At 57.6% G+C, this 24,263-nt stretch overlaps 2 protein-coding genes across 6 annotated transcripts in view; both read left to right on the forward strand.

Annotated features, from left to right (window-relative positions):
• Positions 1-3,384, forward strand: part of TIMP2 (TIMP metallopeptidase inhibitor 2) — a 32,800-nt gene extending 29,416 nt beyond the window's left edge. The window contains exon 5 of the mRNA XM_030534095.1: positions 606-3,384. Coding sequence (XP_030389955.1) covers positions 606-803 — 198 coding nt within the window. The 3' untranslated portion in view covers positions 804-3,384. The remainder of the gene's footprint in view (positions 1-605) is intronic.
• Positions 3,385-6,570: 3,186 nt separating this feature from the next.
• On the forward strand, positions 6,571-23,424 carry USP36 (ubiquitin specific peptidase 36). Of its 5 annotated transcripts, none has more exons than XM_030534313.1 (19): positions 6,571-6,656; positions 8,335-8,640; positions 9,032-9,253; positions 10,785-10,895; positions 11,307-11,409; positions 12,375-12,442; positions 12,941-13,011; positions 13,508-13,590; positions 13,968-14,079; positions 14,370-14,510; positions 14,871-14,971; positions 15,295-15,433; positions 16,817-17,479; positions 18,168-18,298; positions 18,964-19,428; positions 19,828-20,036; positions 20,573-20,710; positions 21,004-21,119; positions 21,359-23,424. In XM_030534313.1, exons 2-19 carry the CDS (start codon positions 8,388-8,390, stop codon positions 21,488-21,490), a joined length of 3,258 nt encoding a protein of 1,085 aa, XP_030390173.1. In that variant the 5' UTR covers positions 6,571-6,656; positions 8,335-8,387; the 3' UTR covers positions 21,491-23,424. The 5 variants fall into 5 exon arrangements, with proteins under 5 accessions (XP_030390173.1, XP_030390172.1, XP_030390174.1 ...); XM_030534312.1 differs by having other exon boundaries at positions 6,602-6,675; XM_030534314.1 differs by having other exon boundaries at positions 6,626-6,656; positions 8,379-8,640.
• Positions 23,425-24,263: the final 839 nt, after the last annotated feature.

Genomic DNA, 24,263 nt, shown 5'->3' on the forward strand with positions numbered 1-24,263 from the left:
GGGTAAAGCACAGGTGCTTCTGAAGAGGAGTGACCTGTTCTATTCATGTTAGGCAAAACTTTCTAAGTGTAAGGAGAGCTAAGCCCTGGAACGGGCTAAGAGCAGCTGTGGAACCCCCACCAACCTGTTCTTGGGAAAACTCCTGTCAAGGATTGGGTGAGGTGCTTGGTGTTCACCAGGATTCAGCCTAGGTTTGACTCCCGGGGGACTGCCCCAGGGCTGAACGGTCATTCACAGACCCTTCGAGACAAAGGCTCAGCCCTGCCCTGAAGAGCTTGCAGGCTAGGTGGACAAGGGATGCAATGGAAACAAGTGACAGTTGGGGACAGATAAGACCGTGGCCTTAGAGCCACCCCTTTCTCCTCGTGTGCTTGGAGAGGGGAGTAGGGGCTCTAGGGTGGGTGGGAAAGGGAGGCGGAAGAGGGACATCTGCCCCATCTTCTAACCCTGGAACTTTAGCGAGTTGCTTTCCTTGGCTCCGGGTCTCTCTCCATCCCCCAGCCCAGAATGACCGATGTGGGAGATGGCAGAGGCACAGCAGGTCCATCTCTTCCCCCAGGCAGGGCATCCGTGTATGCTCAGCAATGGTGTCTGTTCTTCTGCAGATCTCCCGCTGTCCCTCCATTCCGTGCTTCGTCTCCTCGTCAGATGAATGTCTCTGGACAGACTGGGTGACGGAGAAGAACATAAACGGGCGACAGGCTAAGCATTACGCCTGCATCAAGAGGAGCGACGGCTCGTGCGCATGGTACCGTGGCGTGGCCCCACCCAAGCAAGAGTTTCTCGACATTGAGGACCCCTAAGCTGAATAGCTGCATTCCAGTACCCAATAGAAAGGCCTGCAAGAAATTAGACTGGTCCACCTCTGACATCACTTCCTGGAAACAGCATGAAAATACAGTATCCCAAGTGGGTCCCAATCGGGGTGATTAAATGCCACGTGCTTCCAAAGTGGGATGAGGGGCCACTCCATTGTATTTAGCTCCCAGCAGTGCTTTCCCTTTCCTTCCTTTCACAGATGCAGTGGGGCATGGGATGGCTTCATACTGGTTGGACTTTGATCCATGAGATCCCAGTGCTGTTCTGGAGAAAACCAGAATGCTCGAGGGTCGATGTGTCTCATTCTGTGTAGCAGGCCTACCAGGTTCCCCTCACCTGGGGCTGGAGTGTCCCTTGCTTTGGGTAGCTCCTGCCCCTCGATCCCCCAGCACATTGGCATCTCTTTTTCAAGCAGCCTTCTCCACTGCCAGAGGACAGACCAACATTCCCCAGATCTCCTTTGTAAGCCCTCTAGTCCCACTGCTCCCTTGGTCACACGCACCCCCACCTCTTGGGCTAGACGGGAGAGTCAGCGAAAGGTAGCACTGGCTGAGTCCCAGCTGGACTGCAGGGGCCAGGAAAGGATTAGGCTCTAGTGAAGTCTCCTTAGCCATTTGTCAAGTAAGATAAAGGCCCTTTGCACTGACAGTGTCCCTGTGGTCCCCAGCATCAGCATCTTTTGAGGGGGACCAGAGGGTCCCCGTCTCACTCATTTGCAAGCAGTGTTGTTGTTTCATGCATCCCTCCAAGTTAGAGGGTGCTGAGGTTGGACCTCTGGGGTGGCGCATGCGTGAGACCCCTGCAGACTTTGGTCCTGCGCCTTCATCCTGGCAGTTTAATAAAGAAAGCAAATCCCCTGGTGGGTATGTGTGTGCCTTGCTGTGGTGTAGCTGCCGGATCGGTGTCCTAGTGCATGCTTGTGCCGTCAGCATAGTGCTAATGCCAAGTTCCAGGTGAGGGGAAGGGCTTGGTTACCGTGTAGCCTGTAGGATGATGCAGACAGCAGAGGTATTATTGTGAATTCATTGCTCAGCAGGACAATGAACTGAGAGCACTTTAGCCCCACAGACAGTGGCGTGCTAACAATGACCCATAGCTACTTCCCTTGCCGAGAGCCTTTATTCCCAGCAAGGTGCATGAATGCAGGAGCTGGCGATCGGAGGCTTATTCCAAGTGCTCTGCCGAGAAAGAGCACGGTGAGAGACCCCACAGGACGAGGTAGTTTTCTATCCACTATGGCTGTTTGCTGATTGCAGTTGTGAGGCTCGTGGCAGTGAGCTGTGATAAAAGTAAAGCTTTTTGGACCCTCTTCTCCTATGCAGTGAGGGTGCGCGTGCACACACACAACATACCTGGCCTCTGGCTGCTAGAGCCTTCTGTGAAACCCACCCAGCCACCTTCAACTCCCTCTTCTTTGGAGCTGGTTTCATTTTGCTGAGCCACTAGAGAGCACTGCATGGCTAGCCCACCTGGAATGTGGCCAGCACAGACCTCGGTGAGATAAAACCTAGATATCCAAGCAGGTTTGGGAGAGTCCTGAAATTATCCCTGCAGACCAGCTTCAGGGGCATTTTCATGCTGTGCATCGGTGTAAGATTTTAATGATGTCATATTGGACCAGTCTGGGTGACTTCAATATATAAAAATGAAGAGGGGAAAAAAACTAATCCATTCAATATAAGACTCCTGTTTGCTTACTGTATGGTTATATCATATGTGACATTTACTCCTGTCTCTGCTGATGCTCTAGTTTTGATTTTGATGTTTCAGTTTGTTTTGGCATCTGCTGTATCATTCCTGTGCTGTAACTTTTTAATTTCCTTGTTAGGTATTAGAACTGCACTTATTTTGTTTTTTAAATGCATTTCTGCATTGGAAGCATTCAACATGAAGTGGGAAGAGTATCAAGAAAGTCTGTGGAGGGTTGAGTCCTCCAGATTTTTCTGTTTGTTTATTTTCCCTCCTTCCCATCCCCCTCTTCTGCCAAGTGCACAAGTGTTCAGAAGTTGGATTTGGAGATGGGATGTACCATACATTTGCCTCTTGCTAGTTTGTCTCCATGGCCTTGCTGAACAGCAATATCATGGCTGTTGGCAAACACGATACGTGAGCCTCACACAAAATAATTGCAAAAATCTCTCTCTGTATGTCAGGTATATGAAGGATGCTTGATTGGCTTTTTTAATTTATGTCTTCTGTTCTCAGCTCCATTCTCTGCCCTTCCTTCCTAGCTCCAGTCTCCTCTTCCATGCAAGCAATTCAAAATATTTAAAAAAATAAAAAGTTTACATTATAGTTATTTTCAAATCTTTGCTTGATAGATACTCCTTATTTTTAATACTTAACTTGCTGCCATAATTTAAGGCTTTTGGGTGGGGGTTTTGTTTAGGTTTTTTTGGAGCAATATGTTTTTTTGCTGGAATCTGAAGTCTGAGACCTTCTTGTGCTGGAAACACATGAAAGTTGTTGAATAATGACAAGCAGACTGTGCATGTCTCTGATGCTTTGTATAATTCATATGTGGACATTCAGTCTTTGGACAATAAACAGTATTCTAAAAAATTAGATGATTTTCCTCTTACTGAATTCACTACACATCTATAGTGCTGTAAAAATAAGTAATAAGCATAACTCTGGACACGAGACAGGCACACCAATCCGCTGGTGCATATGAGACAGCCTGTGGGGTGAGCGTGTAATCCACTCCCCCTTGGAGGGCATATGGCATGGACATTCCCCCCGCTTCCCTCAGATCTGTAGGTCTGCTGGTAAAGTTTCTTCTTACAGAAGCTGTTCACTGCATCAGCCTTCTTCATATAAAGCAATTCTGGGAAACTGCAGCCATAGGAGAGAATGGCCCCAGTCTCGCTTTTATTATAATCACCATGTTTGAGAAAACCATCCCTAACCTCTACGCTCAGCTCCTGCTTGCTCCAAGCGTGGCTAGGGACTGGCCTGGTAACGCTACTCCCAAAGCAAGTACTGCTACCCCAGTACTACTAATTGTATGGCTTTAGCCGTGGCAGAATTCAAGTTTTATTTTTATAATGTCAGTGGATAAGATCAGTGTTTTATTGCTGAGCTTGCCCCCTCTTTGTATTGATTTAAAGGTTCACAGTTGCAGGAAATGATGCAGGGGAGAGGGTCAGACAATAATGCCAGCAGACCAGTAGATTTCAACATGGAAGAAGATGTAAAATGGAGGCGCAGACCCCTTTGGAGATCTGCCATAATCTGCAGATCCCCAGGGGACACTGGAGCACAGGTTGGAAACCACTGCAGTAGACTCAGATACAAAACAGTTAAAGCTTCATAACCATTAAATCACATTGCATGTGAAAATACACAGTCAGTATCCTTAAATCAAACTCCAGTGAGTTCTCAAGCAGCATTTTTCTTAGTTTGCCAATTTGAAAATTTCAGTTGTTAGCAAGTTAGTTCCCCTCCCCTGCCCATTGCTTTGTGTCTGCAGTGAAATCAGCATGTGCCCACACTTCCCAATTAAAACCGGACTCTTTCCAATCCTGTTTGTATGACAGCTGAGACTGGGACACCCCCTCCCCCCCCCAACACAGAGTAAAAGACACTCCTGCCACAGAGGAGTTGTCTATTTAGACTACAAGACAGACAAAGGAGGGGGAGGGAAAATAGGTGCAGAGAGATGTGGTAAGTCACCCAGGGTTGCTTATTTCCCAAGTTCACAATCTAAGATTACTGATTTTGCTAAACATACTTTATAGAATGGGTTTAAGTAACGTTGGTGCTTTTTTACTGTATTGAAGCTGGATACACCTGTTGCGAGCAGCAGCAAATCTGTCAGCAACGCTCTTCAGAAGAAGACACTTTGACAACTTTTCCCTCAATAGCCTCACAGAACTACAAACAGAAACTTACCATGGCCATTGAGTTCACAGAGTTACTTCAATTCCACCAGTTTATTTTTGGGTTGTACTTCTTTTAGAAAGGCTTTGAATTTAGCAGGTGTCACTGATCCAGAGAGAAAAGTGTACAGTTTCTCCAGAATAGTGGGGGGGAATCAGTACCTTTGTTTCCTCTGCATACCTCAACAATAACTAAATTGAGCCTGTGATTGAAACAGTCAGCATCCATCTTCCTCTAAGAGAGATTGCACACCATAAATCTGGGCAATACAGTTCTGGATTTCAGTGCCACACGGTGATGTGTTCAAGTACTGAAGGAGAGACTGCATCAAGTGAGTCAGCAGGCTGGAAAGCAAGAAAGCTTTTATTTAAGCAAAGTAGGCAGTCATGGGATAAGAGGGAAGGTCCTCTCATGGATCAGTAGCTGGTTAAAAAACAGGAAACAAAGGGTAGGAATAAAAATGGTCATTTTTTCAGACTGGAGAGATAAATAGTGGTGTCCCCCAGGGGTCTGTACTGGGACCAGTGCTGTGCCACATATTCATAAAGCAGACTGCGAAGAGTTACAAAGGGATCTCATTAAACTGGGTGACTGGGTGTCATGGAGTGGGGGGGAGTCCGGTCCTGCACCCCTCTTCCTGGGACCCACAGTGACTCTCGGCCAGCCAGTAAAACAGAAGGTTTATTGGACAACAGGAACACAGGTTACAGCAGAGCTTGCAGGCACAGTCAGGACCCCTCCACCGAGTCCTTCTGGGCTTTCAGGGTGCTTGGATCCTAGCTAGGATCCCCTGAATTCCGCCCACACAGCCCCAAGCCCAAACTCGAACTGCTTCCCTCCTGCCACTCCCTTCCTTTGTCCCCTTCCCGGGCAAAGGTGTTGACCTTTCCCCTCCCTTACCTAGCTCAGGTTACCAGCTCGGCTCCGGTATGGTCCATCCCCTAAAGTCCTCCCCTGCTCTCCCATTCCCCACACAGACAGCCCCTACTCCATCACACTGGGCAAGAAAAGGCAGATGAAATTCAATGTTGATAAATGCAACGTAATGCACATTTCAAAACATAATCCCTGCTGGTAATAGGTCACTTTAACTGATCACGCTTGTTAGAGTGTATATGGTAACACCCATTGTTTCATGTTCTCTGTGTATATATAGACCTTCCTACTGTATTTTTCCACTGCCTGCATCCGATGAAGTGAGCTGTAGCCCAGGAAAGCTTATGTTCAAATAAATCTGTTAGGCTCTAAGGTGTCACAAGGACTCCTGTTCTTTTTGCGGCTACAGACTAACACGGCTGCTACTCTGAAACCTGTCAGAATCCCAACTATACACACAAAACAACGGGGTCTGAATTAGCTGTTACCACTCAAGAACCAGGTCTTGGAGTCACTGAACACAGCCATGCAAGGCGCTGTGGCAGTCAGAAAAGGGAACAGACTGTTGGCATCATTAGGAAAGGGCTGGACAAGCCGGAACACATCCTAACCCCACGGTAAACCCCCCACGCGTGCAGGGCGCCCCGCGGAAGAGTGGCGGGAGGCGGGCACTGCAGAGCCGGGCAGGAACAGCTCCCACGTGTCGTGTGTGCAATGCCCTGCGGGGGCTCCGCGTGGCGAACAGCCCAGCCCCGAGCCCGCAGAACGGGCTGCCGCAGCCCGCCTGGGGCGCGCCCATTCCCCGCAGGCGGCGGGGCCGGCGGAACTCCCCGCCACGGGCCGCGGCGCTCGGCGTGAAGGTCGGGCTGCAGCCGCGGGCGCTGAGACCCGCGGGCATCCTCCCGTTGGGGGCGGGGCTTCAGCGTCACGCGCAGCGGGAGGAGGTTCCGCCCCAGCGTGGCCCCGCCCCTTAAGGGGGAGTGGCGCTCGAGAGGGGGTTTGTGTCGGCGGTTCGCAGGCGCCTCCCCTTTAAGGCGCAGACACGTGTGCGGCCGGGCCGGGCCGGGGAGGCCCGGATGGTGCGTGAGGCCGGAGCAGGTAGCGGGGCCGCGCGGGCCGGGCCGGGGCTCGGGGGCGCCTGGCTGAAGCCGCCCCGGCCGGGCGGGGGGATCCTGCGGGCCGCGGCCCTGCCCCTCGGGGGCTCCGGGTCTCCGCCCGGCCGGGGCGCTGCGGAGCCCAGGGCCGGGCCGGGCCGGGCCGGGCGGGTGGGTGTGGGGCGCCCAGGGCTGCCAGGCCCCGCCCGGGGGCACACAGCTCTCCAGCCGTCCGCTCCGCTGGGTGATCCCTCCCTCCCGTTCTCCGCACCCGGCCCAGCGTCAGCCGGGGAAGGGCACCGGACACCGCCCGGCTCCCCCCGCCGCCCCTCCCGGCCTGGGCGCCCGGCAGCCAGGGCAGAAGTTCCCACGAGGGCTGGCGGAGGCCCGTGTGTGACACCGCACTGCAGGGACTGACCCTGGAGCTGCTCGGCCTCCGCCCCAGCCAGCCAGGGCTGTGCACGGGGGGGCGCTCAGAGGGGCAGGGGGTCTGCTTCAGTGCCGGCTGGGACTAGAACGGCCAATGTTTTAAAGCAGACACCTGGCTGGGGGACCCTTGGGTCCCACGGCTGGCGGGGGGGGGACGGACACCCTTGGGTCCCACGGCTGGCGGGGGGGGACGGACACCCTTGGGTCCCACGGCTGGCGGGGGGGGACGGACACCCTTGGGTCCCACGGCTGGCGGGGGGGGACGGACACCCTTGGGTCCCACGGCTGGCGGGGGCGGGGGGACGCCCTTGGGTCCCACGGCTGGCGGGGGCGGGGGGACGCCCTTGGGTCCCACGGCTGGCGGGGGCGTGGGGACGCCCTTGGGTCCCACGGCTGGCGGGGGGAGGGCAGGTGTTACTGGTGGACCTTGGGCCCCGCGGTGGGGGCTCTGCCCTGCCCTGCCCTGCAGGAGCACAAACTCATTTCCGTCTTGTGCAGTCTGTACCCGCGGGGTGCTTACTCCTGGGTGAGGAGGAGGGAGTACCCGGCATCACTTGTCTGAGTGAAGGGGTGCTACTGGCTGCTCGTACATGCCTCATGGCACAAAGGGAACAGACTCTGACCTGTGTGGTCTGGGAGCAGGGTGAGGAGTGCCCTGGCCAGGGATGGCTCCAGGCACCAGCATGCCAAGCGCGTGCCTGGGGTGGCAAGTCAAAGGGGGGCGCTCTGCCGGTAGCTGCGAGGGCGGCAGGTAGGTTGCCTTCAGCAGCTTGCCTGCGGAGGGTCTGCCGGGCCCGCAGGACGGGGGGACCTCCCGCAGGCAAGCTGCTGAAGACAGCCCGCCTGCCGTGCTTGAGGCGGCAAAATATCTAGAGCTGGCCCTGGTGCTCATGGGACAAATGAGACATCTGCTTGCTGTTCCTGATTGTTTAAATCCTGCAATCCTAGAGCCTATGTGCCGTTTCTGGGCAGGCTGAGGAGATCCTTCCCAGAGCCAGCCCAGCGGATGCCCCTGATCAGGAGACGGAACTAATTCCCACTGCCAGGGGCTGCAATCTGACAGTTTCTGAAGGTGGCTCTCGGGTTGCTTTGGGTGGTGGGCAGGCCAGGGTTACAGCACTGTCGAAACCACATACCTGGAAAGGTCTCTGGGCCTGGTAATTGCTGTGAGATCGGTGGCAGTTCCTGACTGGCCACCCTGCCCGTCAGTCTCCCTTCCAACTCTCCTCTGCAGAGAGACGCTTCCCCAGTCAGTGAGCTGAGCCCACTCCCCCACAGTGATGCACCATGCCGATAGTGGACAAGCTGAAGGAGGCTCTCAGGCCAGGCCGGAAGGACTCCACTGACGATGGTGAGCTGAGCAAGCTCCTGGCATCTTCTGCCAAGAAGATCCTGCTGCAGAAGATTGAGTTTGAGCCGGCTAGCAAGAGCTTCTCCTACCAGCTGGAGACTCTGAAGGGCAAGTACGTTCTGCTGAACCCCAAGACAGAGAATGCCAGTCGCCAGAAGAGCTCTAATGAGGCCCAGATCAGGAAGCAGGGTACGTAGAGGGCTCTGGGGTTGGGAGCTGCTTCTCTTACCAGTGTTTGAATCTGCTGAGATCTCGTCCCTTGAACGTCTGGGCTCTCCTACGCTACAGAGGCTCCATTGACATCACTGTGCCTCTGCAGCTCTGTCAATGTAGCAGCATTGTGTAGCTGCTTCCTGCAGCGCTGGAAGAGGTTTTCCATTGCTGGAATTAATCCACCCTTCCGAGAGGCGGGAACCAGGCTGATGGAAGAATTCTTCTATCGATTTAGCTGCGGTCTGTGTCGGGGGCATTCAGGGTGTCCCGTTTTCACATGCCTGAGAGCTGTACCTCGGTCAGTCTGACTTCTCTGTGTCGACCAGGGCTCCGTCTCCTTTCTCAGTGACTCCTCTCTCTCTTGCAGGGAGTGACCATGCTTTGGGAGGCTCTGGGGACGGCGTCCCAGCTCCCCAGAAAGTTCTCTTCCCCATGGACCGCCTGTCCATGAAATGGGACCGGATGTACAGGGTTGGAGCAGGACTCCACAACCTGGGCAACACCTGCTTCCTGAACTCCACTGTGCAATGCCTGACGTACACGCCGCCGCTGGCAAACTACCTGCTGTCCAAGGAGCACAGCCGCAGCTGTGAGTGGGGGAAGGGCCAGCTGGCGCGGGGGCTCGGTAGGGCTGAGCTGAGTGTCCCCGTGGTGCTCAGCGGCTAGTGCTGAAGCCGAGGGTTCTCAGGCATTTGCCAGGTGAATCTCCTTGCGCAGTGACCTCTGGCACCTACATTGGAAAGTGCTGATTGGGGAGGGAGGCTTGTGTGTGAATTCCCCAAGGCCAGAAGGGACCTGGTGTGAGCTCCTGCATGACACAGGCCAGACACCATCACTGAACTGCTCTTCCTAGGGAGGTGGGGGGGGGTGTATAACTGACCTGCCTCTGCTTTATCCAGTTACTTTCTTGTATTGTGCCCACTGCTGTGGTCTCTGGGCACTTTTCTTTCATTTCCCATCGGTCTGTTCCCCCTCTTCCCTGGCATGTGCTGTTCTGCCATCCACTCCTCTCTGGGAAGATCCCCTGTCCCTGCCAGGCTCTTCCTTGGTTCCAGCGGCGTTGCCAAGTCTCAGTATGGAGAGACTGATGGTCTGGGAGAAACAGCAGGGAAGGAGGAGCACCAGTGCCATGTGATCTGCCGGTGTTGTGGAGAGCAGGCCTTAGCAGCAGTCCCTGTTCCCATCTCTGTGGGCCATGGAGTGACTGCAGGCACCCCTGGCAGAAGAGGGGGAGAGTGCAGGCTGAACAGGATAGTGCTTTGGGAGGGTGCTATGTATGGATTGTTGGGAAGGGACCATGCCGCCCAGGTGGAGGGGGCCATTGCTAAGAGCCTCTACACTGCAAGAAGCAGCTGGTCTGAAGAGATGCCCTGGTGATGGTCACTTTTTAATGTGGATGGAGGGGTCTTGATGGCTCTGAAGGTATGTTCTCACTGCAGAGTTAGCCTGGCTCTTCCTCAGACACCTGTCCCCACACACAAACCTCTGACCCAAGTGCTTAGCCCCAGACACCCCAGCTAGCCCAGGTGCAATCGGCTAGAGCCGGAGAGCTGCGTGGTAACTGGCTCACTCTACCAGAAGGACACAAGCCAAGTTGAGTGCTCATGGGCCTCCAGTATCTTCCCCATGTTTCTGACCAGAGAGACAAGTTCTCCCACAACTCACTGGGGAAGACTCCTAGCGCGGTTCTGCGTAGTGGAGCAGAAAACTCATGGCTATGCCGCCAGAAGTCCTTGGGCCTCACACGGGTGAGCGTGGTGCCAGTAACTTGGGTGGGGCTTTGCAGTGTGGCAGCTCACACCCAGTTTAGGGTAACCCAGCTGCTTAGGTGTATGTACCAGTCACCTCAGTTAACGCTGTGATGAAAACAAGGCTAGCAGCCCCTGTCTTTGGTATAATGGCCTCCATCGTGAATGCTGGCCACCAAAACGCTGCCCAGTTGCCCATGGGGGCTCTGTGGCTCTGCAGATCAGGCTGGAAACCTGTGACTAGGGCATGGCACCCTGGGCTCTGCCTGTAAGAGGAGTGGGTGCTGTGCAGGTTGAATTGGAGAGAGCAGTGTGGCTCCTGCAGTGAGATCTGTGCCTAACCCCCTTTCTCTCCTCCCCACCCTGCTACAGGTCACCAAGGAGGCTTTTGCATGATGTGCATTATGCAGAATCACATGATACAAGCTTTTGCCAACAGCGGCAATGCAATCAAGCCAGTGTCCTTCATCAGAGATCTCAAAAGTAAGGAAACGAGCCCTCCCTTCTGCTCCGGGCAGCGAGGGGTCTCCCTTCTTTTCTCCCTGTACTGCTGGGAGAGGCGACGAGTGCACTTGGGAGGCTTTCTCTGCTTGAGCCCAAGGCTTGAATCTCCCGCTGTCTCCTTGCAGGGACTCACTAAAGCAACATGGCCATGTACTGGGCATGTGGGTCACTAGGCCAGCCCCGTGACTGTGTCCTTGGCTGGGGTGCGCCTTCCTCCGCAGCCCTGGGGACAGAACTAGGCACCTGGCTCTTAAACTGGACTGATGGTCTGGCCTCCAAGTGGCAGCGTTCCTGTTTGAAGGAGGGGATCTTTTCGCTTTCCCTGGCCAGTGCTCAGGGGCCGAGGGCTAAGCAGCTGGCTGACTCGTTTCTCTCTCCCCCCTCCTGCAGAGATCGCTCGGCATTTCCGCTTTGGCAGCCAGGAGGATGCGCACGAGTTTCTGCGCTACACCATTGATGCCATGCAGAAGGCCTGCCTAAACGGCTACACCAAGTAGGTGGTGCCTGTGCAGAGCCCCAGATTTACCCCTTTACCCCTGGTTTGAAGGAAGGGGCTGCCCCCTTAGCTAGACAATGAAAGCCCAATCCCTGTGTTCTGAGAGAGCAGGAGCCTCGGGGGACTGTCTGGGGCAAGCACAGTGCAACATGGGGCATGTTGTGCTGCAGGTGGCGCAGCTGCACGTGGCCGGTGGGGAGCAGCATGCCGGCCCCCGGCCCCTCCATGCCTTGCAGCACCAGGATCCAACCTGCTCCTCCCCGTGCACCTTGGAACTTGGCAGCTCCACAGCCTGCTTGCCACTGCCTCCTTCCTTGTTCAGTGGGCACAGCCATGGCAGGTGTCCCCTGACATGCTGGGGGCAGGTTGTAGATGTGGCGAGAGAATCCTGGCACACTCACTGAGCTGAGGCCTGGGCCTGGCTTGAGACCCCTGCCCTAGCCCTGACATGCCCCCCGCCCATTCTCCTGGAGGTAAGTCTCCCCGCCGTTTTCACCAGCACCACACAGCTGACTTCACCACACGCTGATCGTCCTGTAACAGCGAAAGGTGCATCTGCAGGCCCCAAGGCTGGCGTCCTGGGACGGGGCAGAGGGTGCCGCCCTCTCGAGGTGCCTGTCCCCGTGCTGTCCACTGAAGTCGAGTGGTGCATCGAGCTGCCTCATGCTTGGGGGAAGCCCCGTGGGCAGGTGGCTCAGGGCTGTGATGTAGGCCTGTCCTATGCCATTCTGAGGGGACTGGATGTGGTCCTTGCATCCCCAGCACCCTGTTGCACTAACAGAGGTGTCTGAGCTGTCCCTGCTGTTGCTGAATCCAGCAGACTCTGCTGCCTGGGTAGCCAGGTCTCCCAGCCAGGAGCAGGGCTGGAGCCTGCTTGGGGGGCTGTGGCCCTGGAGGTCTGGCTCAGAGGGAAGGGGGGCCTAGTGGAGGGGACTGTGCGAGACCAGCTGCTTGTCTCGTAGGTTGGATCGTCAGACTCAGGCTACAACTCTGGTTCATCAGATCTTTGGCGGTTACCTGCGGTCCCGTGGTGAGTGCAGGTTGTGGGGCACCTTGTCCTGGGCCCAGACAGACCTGAGCCTCCCTGGCAGCTTCCTCTCGGGCCCACTTGATTCCCTTGGGACCCCAGCCCACGGTGGGGTTATATTGCACGTTCTTTCCCCCGGCTGGTCCCTGGGCGTGTGGAGCCTGAGCTGCCAGCGGCGAGCACAGAAAGCTCCTGGCCGGGCTGGCTCTGAGGGCTCCCTGACCCCCAGCGAGGGTGCAGATGTGTTCGCAGCACTGCCTGGTTCAACTCCACCCACTCTGCTTCCAGCACTGCACAGAGCTGCTGCTGCTGCTTCGGTTGGGTGGAGGGGAGTTAGCAGAGAGCCTGGGCTCTGCTGTCCTGCTGCTTCCTCCCCAGGCCCAGATCCAGGGAGGGGAGCCGTCCCTCAGGGCTGTGTGGCAGTACCAGCTCTAGGTGCCAGTTGTTCCTGGGTACCGCCCTCTGGTGCGCTTGGCTCATTGCTCTCTGCTTCCCTTGCAGTGAAGTGTTCGGTGTGCAAGAGCGTCTCGGATACCTACGACCCCTACCTGGACGTGGCTTTGGAGATCCGGGTACGGGCACACTCGCCGGTGGGGTGGGTACAAGGCACATGCAGGCCTGGATAGAGGTGGAGCCACGGTCAGTGAGGCTCCTTGTGGGGGACAAATCGGCCCAGCATTGAGGAATAGTGCAGGGGTGCAGCTCCCCCTGTAGCTGTGCAGTCTGCCTGCTATTCTGGGCCTGGGCCCAGAGCGCCAGGCACCCTGAATTCTGACCGTGGGCCAGTGGTGGGATGCAGTGCCATGGCAACCCCCACACCAACCTCCTCCTGGGAGGTGAGGTCATGTTGCCCCTGGACTGTCCGTTAGCGCCTGTGCAGGCAGGCCTGTTGCATGCTGGGGAGCACTCAGCCCGAGTGGCTGTGGGGTGACAGGCTCACACTGTCTGCCCTTGGGCCCATGCTAGTGCCCCAGGGGGTCTGCTAGCTGCAGTGCCCTGTAGTGCTGGTGGGCAGCCGTGCCTCGGGGTGCCTGGACTCTGCCCTCTGACTCCCCCTTGTCGTTGCAGCAAGCCGCAAACATTGTGCGCGCGCTGGAGCTGTTTGTGAGGCCGGACGTGCTGACCGGGGAGAACGCCTACATGTGTGCCAAGTGAGTCGTCTCCCCCGCGGGGGCTGCTGGCTCGGAGGAGTGAGCTCCTGGAGGCTGTTCTGCAGCGTGGCACGGCAGTCTCTCTCCTCTGCCTGGTTGGGCCAGGCTCCTGATGCCAGCCCAGACTGAGCTCAGATCCAGTGTGGAGCCTGGCTGGGCAGCACCATGTGCAGCAGCAGCAGGGCTCCAGGCACATCAGTTCACTCCTCCTGTTCCTTGACTCGGGGAGGGATCCCAGCCCTCTCCTTGCTGAGTGAAGGGATGCCCTGCCTCGGGGCAGTGCTGACACTGGGCCCTGCCGGGGTGGCTGGCACAGGAGTGGAGGCTGGGGGCAGGAGCGGTGTGACGGCATCAGCTCATCCCTCTCTTCTGTGCAGATGCAAGAGGAAGGTGCCAGCCACTAAGCGCTTCACCATCCACCGTGCCTCCAACGTCCTCACGCTGTCCCTCAAGCGCTTCGCCAACTTCAGCGGAGGTAAAATCACCAAGGTGGGTGTCTGCACGGGGATGTCCCTGGGGAGCAGGGCTGGCATGTGGCTTAGTGCCCGAGCTCTGCCCCTACACTTCAGCTCTGGCCTGCGGCCTTCCAGAGGCTCTCCGACCCCTTGGGCGTGCCCCCCTCTTGCATTGTGGGGTGGCTGTGCCATGTAGGTGACTTGTGTAACAGGTTTTGGGTAGCTGATGCTGGCGGCTCCCTCCCGCCAAGGGGACGGGAGATCTGCCTCCTGAGCCGGGCAAGCCCCGGGGGCAGGTTCCTTGATGCCGGTCTCTCCTTGCAGGACGTGGGATACCCCGAGTTCCTGAACATTCGTCCCTACATGTCTCAGAGCAATGGCGACCCGGTCATGTACGGCTTGTATGCGGTGCTGGTGCATTCGGGGTACAGCTGCCATGCGGGTCACTACTACTGCTACGTGAAGGTGAGGCCCCTCCCAGGGGAGTTGCTCCTGGGCAGGGAGTGAGGCCCTGAGTGTGCGTCCTAGGGGCCCAACGGTGGTGCTGGGTGGCCCTGCTGGATGGTGGGTGCTGTATCACCTCAGCTCTCTGCTGCTGCCTGGGCAGCCTGCAGTGCTCTGTCTCTAGCTATGTCCCCGCCTCCGAGATGCTGGGGGGTTCCCTGCTCTGCCCTGGCGCCGGCGAGTGGTTTCTGAGAGGCAGCGCTGGGGAGCACTGCCTTAGACCTGCCAGGGGAGGGATTCCTGACACTCCCCCAGATGCTCCAGTCTGTCTTGTCTCTGAGCGGGGTCTCTGTTACTGTCTGTTGCACACTCCTCCTCCAGGCCAGTAACGGGCAGTGGTACCAGATGAACGACTCTCTCGTCCACTCCAGCAACATCAAGGTCGTCCTCAACCAGCAGGCCTACGTGCTATTCTACTTAAGGTACGCAAGTCGCCGTCAGCGGCAGGCAGCTCTGCCCCGTCCCTTGGGCTGCCTCCTCTGCAAAGTGCTGCCTCCCTGGGAGGGCTAGAGACGTGTGCCTAGCAGGGATGGTTCAGCAGCTCCAGCTGGGCTGGCACGTGGCTGCTGGCCTGTCCCCAGGGCACCTTCAGGCCTTGGCTGGGAGTGAGTGCTCTAGCTGTGGTTCTATGATGGCTCCCGATGGATGGGTGGCGCTGCACCAAGCCCCTCTCCACCACGGCACCTGTTTCCTCAGCATGTCCCCTGGTTCCTCTGACTCCACGTATTTCTCTGTCCTTGGCCAGAATCCCAAGCTCTAGGAAGAGCCCTGAGGGGCCTATTGCTAAGACTGCCTCTGCCCTGCCTGGCCGAGCCAACATTGTCTCTGACCAGATCAAGAAAACCGTAGCCAACGGGCTGCTCTCTTCGCCGCTGCCTGGCAAGGTAAGTGTCCAGGCCTTGTGCCAGAGACTCCCGAAGCATGGGGCTGCAGCTGTCCCTGCTGCTGAGTGGGAGAGGGCTCTGACTCGCTGCCTTAGGGCCTGGGATGCTGCAGGCATGCAGGGATTTTCGGTGCCTGGGTGAAGCTACTTGAGTGAGCGGCACGTGCTCCTCCGAGGTTCCTTGCTGCTGCTAGCGGAACATGTCTTGGCAGGTGACAGAGGGCATTGCGGGTTCTGCACAGCCCAAAACATGCTGTGACGGGTTAGACCTGTCTAGGAGGCAACCGGATGTACTGGGGTTTCACTGAGCCTCTCCTTTTCCACCAGCCTGGATTCCCTCTCCCTGTTTTGCTGAATTAGGCTCTCCAGCCTCTTGCCGCGCACAGACAGGTAGGGCCACACCCAGCTGCAGATAGACTGAAGTCAGCGCTGTGTGAGAGGACTTGCCCAGAACTCATGTGCGCACCTCTTTTGGGAGATAAACCCAACCTAATACTGTCTTGCGCTGTGCAGATCTTTCTATATAGTGCAAACTCATAAAATGTGCCCCCTCCCTCAATGCGGAGAGAGATGTGCACGACTTCTTCCCCTCCATGTATGAATTGCAGAAACTGGGTTATGTTATAAGTTTATTGTCTACAAAAGGTAAATGTTAAGTGCCTATAAGGGATAGCAAACCGATCCAAGCAGTTTACCATAGTAAATAAACAAAAACCGCAAACTGATTTTCGTACACAGGCTAAAGATCCTTCAAGCCTGGGACCATCACTTCCCACAGTTCAGTCTTTGTCCCTCAGGTGTTTCCAGGTGTGGTGTTGCAGGGAGAGTGAGGTCCCCCCATGATGTCATTTTTTTCTCCTTTTATATCATCACCCCGCTTGGTGGAAAGCTCCTTTGCTGTGACCTGGGTCAGACAGTTCCCCTTGTGCAGTGCTATCTCGGAGAGGTTTCTGTCGCACACAGTTCCTGGGGTAATCCCTGCGCTCGTGTGCATTTCCTCAGGGAGCCAGTAACATTGTTTGGCCTTATCACTGTTGTACCTGAAAGGCTGCTTGAGGGTGTTTTTCAGCCTCAGGACGTGTTTCAGTAACGCACATGTAGCCAAACGTCCTAACTTCACACATGACGATATCTTGTTAGATGGTGTGCGTTGTTACTGTCTAGCAGATCAAGACTTGGAATGATACCTCACAAAACACTGTGTATAAGATGTATCCTAATTACATGACAATGATCGATATCGGGTGCCAAGGTGTAACACGCCTTCTCGCCTGGGGTGGGGGCTAGGGCTGGCCGTACCCTGCAGCCAACTGTGCTCCGCAGCAGGACTCAGTTCGCGGCTCCCTGAATCACCCCGTAACTCAACTCCTCTGGCTTTGCCTAGAGACCAGACGGGACGCCTGGGAAGAAGCTCCAGGGAGCGGAGGAGGCCGGGACCCCTGTGGCCTGGGGTGTGTTTGGGGCCGGGCCCAAGCTGCAGAATGGGACCGCTCAGGCCAAGCCCCTTGCTGGGTTTCCCTCACCCAGACTGGCTGCCAGAGCCATGCACGTGGCAGCTGCGCTCTCTGATGAGCTGGCCAGGAGGCCCAGGAAGCCACTTGCTGTGTCCCAGGGCTTTTGTGACACCAGTGAAGCGAGCAGAGCCAAAGCCGAGGTCCCCAAGCAGAGCTCCTGGGAGAGCAAGGAGTCTCTGTCACCCACCTCGCCCAAGCACCTGGTGGAGCCAGCTGCACCCAGCCAAGAGCCCAGGAGCAGCGGGGAGGGCACTGAGCCACGGAGGAAGGACTCCAGCAGCAGCAGCTCTTCCAGCCCAGCACACTTGGCCAAGGGACCCCTGCGGACTAAGAGTGGAGCCAACAGCTTCTGCGCCTCTCGGGACACGGAGTATGGCCCAGCCTCATCTGCGGAGCAGGAGGCCAAGCCGCCTTGCTCAGAGGACCCCCAAGTGGCGAAATTAAAATCCCTGCTGCTGACCGGTGCCGCCCTGGATCTGAGCAGCACCATGTCGCCCCCTCCTGCCAAGAAGCTGGCCCTTTCTGCTAAGAAGGTGGGTCTGGGGTTGTACCCTTGAGAGCCACGCAAGTCATGTCCGCTCTCTGTCCGTATGAGGCCTGGCCAAAGTGCCCAGCTATTGCTCTGGGTGCAGGAAAGCCCCTAACCACCAGCCTGGGTGGGGCCTGTCTGGGCCTTGGGCTTATTGGGCAGCCTGGAGGGCACAATGTCACTTACCCACCTTTTCCCAGAGCTACCAGATCCGCACGTGACAGGCTCTTGCCCTGGGCAAGGAGTGGAAGGGAGCAGTTCCTGGGTGGGCTGTCAGTCCCAAGTGACTTGCCATGACATTGCCCTGCTGTGGGGGGCCTCTTCAGCCCTCCCGAGGGACCACCCAGACCAGGCCCACTGCCAATCCTGCCTCCCAGGCTGGTTGGAGCTGGTGCTGCCATGGGAGGATGCTGCAGCTGGGAGCATGTGGGAACCCCTCCCTCTGCAGGGCCAGGCTCCCCCCGGGTCTCTGTTCCAGTGCTGGGGCTAGGGTTTCGGTTTACATTTCCTTCCTTCCTTGCTTCCTTTGTGTTTCTAACTGAGAACACTCTTCTGATTCTTCTCCCATCCCCCGTTCCTCCTTGTCTGTGTCCATCTTCCTCCCCCTCTCTGGGCTCCCGTTTTGTTTTCCCCTCTTGGCTCATGGAAACCTCTGCAGACCACCAAGTTTTTATTTATGTCGATAACTGCAGGGCAGCACCCCGTGGAGGGCGAGCGGAAGTGACCGCCGTGCGCCGCCCCGCCCAGCCTTTGCCGACAACTCCTCCCCCACAAGCACCACTCACCCTTCCTCCACCTGTCCCTGGCCTCCTGACAAGTCCAGGTAAGCCGTGCAGATGCCCCAGCAGCTCGCTCGGCCTCACTCCCCCTGTGCTGAGCGGGATCCTTCGGCTGCAAGGCAGCGCAGCACCTCTGACACGCAGGGCTGGGTGTGCTCACTAACCCCTCCTGCCAGGCCCGGGCCTGGGTGCGTGGACCAAGGCTTTGCCCTTGTCTAGGAGCCTGGGGAAGCAGGTGCCCAGAGGCTGGGCAGGAGTCAGTGTCTGGGGGCCATACGTGGCTGGGCTATTAGGCATCTCTGGCAGAGCCACAGGGATCCTGTGTGTGCTGGGCAGCATGGCAGCAGCTCCCCCTCCCCGGAGGCCTGGGCCCTCCTGCCGCACCAACTGTGCTGTACCTGCCTTGCCGGGCACTCCAGGGCCTGTGAAATGTTCAGTCTGCTGTCAGCAGCTGGCTGGCCGCCCTAGCGTTCTGCTTGTGCCCCACGTTCACGTGACGTGACGTGTCTGCCACCAACTGCCTCTTCCCTGCCAGGGTACCAGCCTCCTCTGCCACCTGCCTGCTGAGCTGCTGGCCTGCCAAGGCAGGGGCCTCTCTGTGAGTGCTCACAGCTGAGGGCTGAGAATGGGGTGGGGGGGCTGCCCTCTGGACAGGCCCCTGGACCAAGTTACCGCATCTCTCTCTCTTCCCACCCCCCCTCCCTCCCAGGGTGCTCTCATCTACTCCCAAATCACCACTTCCTCGGAAGCCTGCCTGCAGCCTCAGCCCAAACTCTCCACTCCTGGCCAGCAGCCAGCCCACCCACCCTTCACACCCAGGCAGGGAGCAGGGGGCCAGCCAGGCCCTGGCCGGCTCCTCCAAAAAGAGACGACGAAAGCGGCATCTTGAGGTGGTCCCCCAGGGCCTGGGCCCAGCAGGTGCTAGTGGCGAGAAGGCTGGGCTCATCAGCCCCTCCCGGAAGAGACGGTACCTGGAGGAGGGTGAGAGTGAGGAAGCTGCAGCCAGGAAGAGAGAGGGGCTGGGCAGTGGGGATCTGGAGTGGGAGCGCAGGCACCGAGCCTCAGGCTCCAGCTGCCATGTGGGCACTGGGCCCATCACTCCCCGGAAGAGGAGGAGGAAGAGAATGCGGCAGCTGGAGGAAGATCGCAGCCCTGGCACATCTCCCTTGGGCAGGTGAGGGGGCGGGGGGCAGGAGCCTGGGCCTGGCGGCTCAGCGCCATGGGGAGTAAAGGTCCTGTGCTGGCTGTCTTGCTGGGTGAGGGGCTGGGCCCCTGAGCCCTGTATCTCTGCAATGAACCCAGCCCAGGCCCTGGCCCACTGAAGTCAGTTGCCCCCTTCCCTGCCCCTTGGCTTTGCTGCCCTCCTGGCTCTGCCTGGCAGGAGATCCCTGTGTGCAGCCGCTAGCCTATGGCGGGAACTCTGACTTTAGGGGCTCCTGGACCCTCTGGAGCGATCAGGTGTGGCTCCAGTGCAGGGCAGGCCACAGACACTGGGCAGGCTCTGGGCCTGGGGTGAGGCTGCTGCATGACGATGACTCCTGCTGCCAGTCTGACCCTGGGTCTAAATTCACAGCAGCTGCTCTGGGAAGGGCGAGGTTGCGATCCTGGCGTCCGGGGCAGGAGAGCTCCGCAGGGCGAAGCAGCAGCAAGGTTTGGAGGTGGAGGATGGCGAGAGCGAGCATCGGAAGTGCAAGCGGAGGGAGAGCCCAGGCAGCCCGGCTTCCAAGCCCGGCCCTGAGCAGGCAGCTGTGAATGGGCTCCACACCAGAGCCAGCACTCCAGGTACTGCTGCTGCACAAGTGTGTGCTGTGCTGGGCGTGTGCTCTCCTAGCCGGTGCCTGGTTCATAGCAGCATCTTCGGCAGACTGGGGGGGGGCAGGGGCAGCTGGCTGCTCTCCCTCTACCCCCAGAAAAACCATCCCACCTGCCCCACAGGCCCCAGTTCTAGGCCACTGATCACACCCAGAAACTCCTCCTGCTGGCTCGGCTGCAAGGCTCTCGTTGGCTGTGTCCTGTGCTTGTCACTGGGGAGATGACATTGCCCTCTAGGCTGTCGGATGTGACTTCCTTCAGGGAGGGAAAGGCTACTGCCCCTGTGCCTGGCTGATGGAGGTGGATGTCTCCAAGGGGCCTGGCTCTGCCTGTAAGATGAAGATTTCCCCTCTGCCAGCTGTGAGGCCAGGCCAGGGCCCTGCGGAGCCCACGCTGGCTGGGCTGGCTTAGTGCTCCGGCCATGGAATGGCCCCTTCAGGACACAGATTCTGCAGTGTAGCTCAAGGTGAGCTGTCTGCATGCTCACCCCTACCTGGTCTCCGCAGTGCCAGTGTGCATCTGGGACAGCCAGGTCAGAGACGGCTCCATGCGGGACACTGGGACAGCGTGGCAGAGCAAGGAGGAGGCCAGCGTGGTGCAGGAGCTGCTCAGGAATTCCTTGGATAAAGCGTATGGGAAGCAAGGTAACATCCCGGCACTAGGCTGCCGTCCTGGTGGCTGTGCACAGGTGCTCCCCCCTGCACAGAATGCACCGGGTCAAGGCTGCAGGATAATGGTACGGCCCCGCTTGGCATTGCAAAGAGGCTGGTCCATGCAGCCGGAGGTGGGGCAGGGGATGTATCTTGCACTGAGGCCAGGAAAGCCGTCCAGGTGGCCACAGGCCCCAGCTCAGCCAGGAGGGGCTTGGTGGGTCAAGCAGCCTGGCACTGTGCATTAGTGCGGCCTGCAGTCGCTGATGGGCAACTCTGCTTTGCAGTGCTGACGTGGGAGGGTGAGATCTCGGCCATTAGCCAGGATGCCGTTCGGGACATGGCGTGGGCCCGGCGCGCGAGAGTCACCGACGACTGGGACGAGGACTTCGACAGTGGCAAGGTGAGCTGAGTGCTGGCGGTAGTGGAGCATTATGGCTCGTTGTTGGGGCCCTGATCCTGTTGGAGGAGGGAACGATTGGACTTGGTCTTGGGAACTGATCCCTTCCTTGGGCTTCTGCCTCCTGTCCTGGCATGCTCCGTGTGTGTGTGTGTCGGGGGGGGTTGTATGGGAGCTTTGTCGCCAGGTCTGACCTGGAGGCCCCTTCCCTTCACTCTGCCGTGGGCTCTGCTCTCATTCAGGTGAAGAAGAGTAAAAAGTTCAAGCGGGAACGGAGGAGACACTTCAACGCCTTCCAGAAACTGCAGAGCAGGCGTAACTTCTGGTCCGTGACTCACCCAGCCAAGGTGGCCAGCCTGAGCTACCGGCTCTGAGACAGGCCTTGCGGTTCAGTCCTGGCATTCGTGGGCCTGGTGGAAGAGTGGCTGCACCCTGCGGTGCTGATGTCGACTCGTCCTCTCCCAGCTGTCCCCAGAGCCAGGCTGGGGGCCGTGGTGTGTGACAGGTTGGGGTGGCTGTCCTTGGTTCTGCTGGTGTTCAGCGTCCTGTGCAGGGTGGGAGCAGAACAGGGACAGGAGGAGTGGGGCCCTATGGAACAGGGGCTGGTTCTTGGACATTGGGGAAGGTTGAGACTTGCGGGGCTGCTGCTGCTGGAGTTTAGCCAACCTGGCTGGTTCACATGCTTTGTTGCCCTCGTACCGCCATGGCTGGTGCGAAGGAGCATCATGGGGGCACTGATGCCTCCCCCCAGCAGGTAGCTGAGGAAGGGCCGCTTAGGGCATGTCCCATAGCCAAGGCTGGGATGCAAAGCATACCCTGCTCCTGATTGCCACAGCCTCTGGGTGACTCCTCCAGGCCCCCGCTCCTGGCACTGGGACTGCCCAGCAGCCTGCCTTGTGCCCAGCCATGTTCCTCCCTTCCCTGGAGCCTTGTGACTGTGCTGCTGTCACACGCTGCCTACTGGGGCAGCCATTCCCCTGCTGCACTCGCCCCAGGACTGCAGCGTGGTGCTGGGATTGCGTTCAGCCCAGTGCTTCTGGACAGAGAAGTGCCTCTCAATGGCGCTTTGTCGCTGCTGCCTGGTCTCTGCTGCTGCTCCACGCCGAGGCCTCTCCAGCTAAGTGCACATGTGGCTGCTGGGTTGGGGCTGGCAGCCGGCACTGCTCTGCCTTGCAAACACGATCGCTGCTCATGGGGCTCTGAAGTGCTGCCTATGGCAGTTTTCTGTTAATGCTTCCCCCTGTACTGCCGATCTCCTGCCCACCCTTCCATCACAGGAGCTGCTTCTGCCTGGGTCCCTGGGCGGAGGGAGTGATGGGCTCAAACAGACCTCCTCCAGCCCAACCCAACTGTTCTCATGGGTGAGCATCACCCCCGTCCAGCTTGGCCTCCTGTCCTGGGTTCCCCCTGTTTAGCTGGCGACATGGCTGCTGCCAAAGTGGGAGAAGGAGGCTGTCCCCTGCCACAGCTTGGTCCAGCTGTGTGCATCCCTGCACAGAGAGCAGCTGCTCGCCCCTAGCACACCTGCCTTGACTTCACGCTGTTTGGCTTCCCCCGATAGTGCCTTGGTGCATCTCACTGAGGGAGCGCTCCCTGCTTTCTGGGGAGGGGATGCTGCTGGGCCAGGAGCAGATGAGATGGGGTCTGCTAGGCTAATGGCTGTTGTGGGGGCCATGGGACGATTTCCTGGGGCACTGCTACTTCAGTGGAGAGGCTGCCTCCACCCATCTGCTGCTGCGTGTCCATGTCTACCTGGTATCTCTTAACTGTGTTCCTTGCACCGCTGCCCCTTGGCCAAACCCCCTGCTGTGCAATTCCCAGGAAAAGAATGTTCTCCAAGTCTTCCACTGGCAGGGCCCTGCTCTCCCCCCTTCTCCCTGGGAGCTGTCCTGCATTATCTTCTAAATACCCATTAACCTTTTGCACCCCCGTTAGCCAGACAGGCCAGGTGAAGGGGTTAATGGCTGCAAATCATTGCATTATCTCAGATGTGTACATATATCAAAGCCTGTTTAATGGCTGTTACAGCTAGGATTTGCATTTATTTAAATTTTCAACTTAGTCAAGGGGAGAAAAGCCAGCGTGAGACTCTGTCCCCACCCCAGGGGAGATTTCCCTCCTACAGTGGGGATTATTCTGACATCTGTACAGTTTGCTGATTGACAGTTCCATAATCTCAATGTATGTGTGTGTAGATACCCGGAGCTGATCTGTACATGGTTGTATTTTGCACCTCCTGCTGGGGACAATGCAGTAGCCTCAGCTATTGCCAAGATCATGGTGCAATAAAGTAAGCTGTTTTTGAGTCCTGGCTGTGTCCAGTTTGTGTCACTGCTGAAGAGCCATTCCTGACCTTGCCTGTGGCAGGCGATGTGGCAGCTGTAAGTAGCTTGATGCCTTGGTTGTGGGGCGTTTGGCTGTCTTTAGCAGTGCAGGTAAGGAGGCAGCCTGGGGGATGGTGGAGAAGGACCAGTCTCTGGCTGGGGAGAGAGAAGAGCCTAGGAAGTAGAAGATTCATGCATCTGCCTGGGGAGACCTGTCTCTGCTAAAGAGATTCTGTTCTAGCCTCAGAAGGCTTCTGTGCATCTCTGATCCCAGAACAGCTGCTAGCGCATGCTTTGGGGCCCAAGGAAATAGCTCCCTGTTGTGGGGCTGGGGGCTGTGCACACCCACTCACCCTGTGTAGAAGGGAAAGCAGCTGTTGGAGGGGTTGGTGTTACACTGCACGAAGCCCCACTCTTTAAAACCTTAGCTGATTGCCTTTAACCTCTGGATCCAAATGGGCTCTCAGCAGCAGCCAGTAGCCTGCCTTGCCCAGGAGTACTGTGCACCTAGGGGTAAACCAGGTCTGTGGCCATGTCGGTTCAGAGATTCGTGGGGGAAACTGTTATGCAGACAGAACTACACAGGATCGTTTTAGGGGACAAGACAAAGATGCCACATTTATTATAACAATTTGATTTATGACCAATAACTAATACCCCCCCTCACACACACATACCAGATGTTCTGCAGCTGTTGTACAGTTACCAATCCTGAACATAGCTTTAGTCTGTGGCTTGATTTAGCAGCTTGGGTTCGTAGCTTGTGGCGGCTAGCTGGCCAGGAAAGCCGGGCACAAGGAAGGGCTGGGTCTGCCCTCCCATG

The sequence above is a fragment of the Gopherus evgoodei genome, chromosome 15 (genome assembly GCF_007399415.2).
Source record: "Gopherus evgoodei ecotype Sinaloan lineage chromosome 15, rGopEvg1_v1.p, whole genome shotgun sequence".
Lineage (NCBI taxonomy): Eukaryota > Metazoa > Chordata > Testudines > Testudinidae > Gopherus > Gopherus evgoodei.

Coding starts and splice junctions, on each gene's coding strand:
- USP36 (XM_030534313.1), top strand. CDS start 8,388: ATGCCGATAGTGGACAAGCTGAAGGAGGCTCTCAGGCCAGGCCGGAAG. Junction 10,896..11,306: donor CTTCATCAGAGATCTCAAAA/GTAAGGAAACGA, acceptor CCCCTCCTGCAG/AGATCGCTCGGCATTTCCGC. Junction 14,972..15,294: donor TACGTGCTATTCTACTTAAG/GTACGCAAGTCG, acceptor GTCCTTGGCCAG/AATCCCAAGCTCTAGGAAGA.